The sequence below is a fragment of the Anarrhichthys ocellatus genome, unplaced genomic scaffold, assembly GCF_004355925.1.
Source record: "Anarrhichthys ocellatus isolate YVR2014 unplaced genomic scaffold, GSC_Weel_1.0 scaffold10184, whole genome shotgun sequence".
In the NCBI taxonomy this organism is placed as follows: Eukaryota; Metazoa; Chordata; class Actinopteri; order Perciformes; family Anarhichadidae; genus Anarrhichthys; species Anarrhichthys ocellatus.
The window spans coordinates 1-1,148 of record NW_022290158.1 but is presented as its reverse complement, the minus strand read 5'-3'; the positions used below and the strand labels follow the sequence as shown (position 1 = coordinate 1,148).

The 1,148-nt window shown below is 36.3% G+C and overlaps 1 protein-coding gene across 1 annotated transcript; it reads left to right on the top strand.

The window, feature by feature from the left end:
* Positions 1-6: 6 nt before the first annotated feature.
* LOC116380966 (E3 ubiquitin-protein ligase DTX3L-like) lies at positions 7-1,148 on the top strand. Its single transcript, XM_031842770.1, has 3 exons — positions 7-162; positions 273-490; positions 605-1,148. The coding sequence occupies exons 1-3, from the start codon at positions 70-72 to the stop codon at positions 672-674; spliced, it is 381 nt and encodes a 126-aa protein (XP_031698630.1). The 5' UTR covers positions 7-69; the 3' UTR covers positions 675-1,148.

Sequence of the window (1,148 nt, the reverse complement as noted above, 5' to 3'; positions counted from 1 at the left end):
ATGGGAGACATTTGTCCTGTTTGCAAAGATGTCTTTGGTCTGATAGAAGGAGACCAGCCGGCTGGAACCATGACGAGCTATGAAAGTCCGTCATCCCTCCCTGGATTCTCAGGCTGCGGCTATATACATATCAAATATGATATTCCAGGTGGAATACAGACGGTAAATGCCTTCATTTAAATATTTTGAGACATTTTGTCAATTTGGTTAACTTTTAAGTTTATTTCTAATATGGTTGTAAGTTATTTTTACTTCTCGTTTTCCTTCTGCAGGAAAAGCATTTAAATCCTGGGAAGTACTATTCTGGTATTCACAGAATAGCATATCTGCCAAATAACAAAGAGGGCAGAGAAGTGCTGGTCCTGTTGAAGAAAGCGTTCAAGCAGAAGCTCATTTTCACTGTTGGGACGTCCAGAACGTCTGGGATGGACAACCAAGTGACCTGGAACGACATTCACCACAAAACCAGCATTACAGGAGGACCAGAGAAGTACAGTAGCCAAATCTCTTCTTTCTTTTGAATATGTGTTCTTTTTTTATGTCAAGTCTGCTGAAATGTTAACAATGTTATGCATTAACACCTGTACATACTCTGCTTCCACAGTTTTGGGTATCCTGATCCTGGCTACCTGAGCAGAGTCAAAGAGGAGCTGAAGGCTAAAGGCATCGAGTGAAGACTTCCGTACAAAGTAGCAGAGGAGAGATGTTTTCACACACAAAAAAATTAATATGATTGTATAGATCAAGCAATTACTGGAATGCACATATCGTATTTTATGCTGTATCTCTTCTTGTAATTTTTCATATTATCAGTATGGGGTGTTTTGAGGTGTGTCAGACAGCATTTACATGTTAAGAGTTTATGATTTAAAATAATGTATTATCTTCACCTATTAAGCTTAACTTTCTTTGATGGATTTCCTCATTATTTTGTTGATTGATAAAGTTTCTCAACTTATTACAGAATCACAATGACATTTGAATACATAAATTGAACTTTATGTCTACAGTACACAATCTGATTTACAATTTGCCTAATAAATGATTAAATCAACCCACACTGAGTCATAGTATTCATCACTGTATCATTACTGCATGTTGTGGAAAAAAACACAAAACACATTGGTTTGTTTTCTGTACAATTTTTT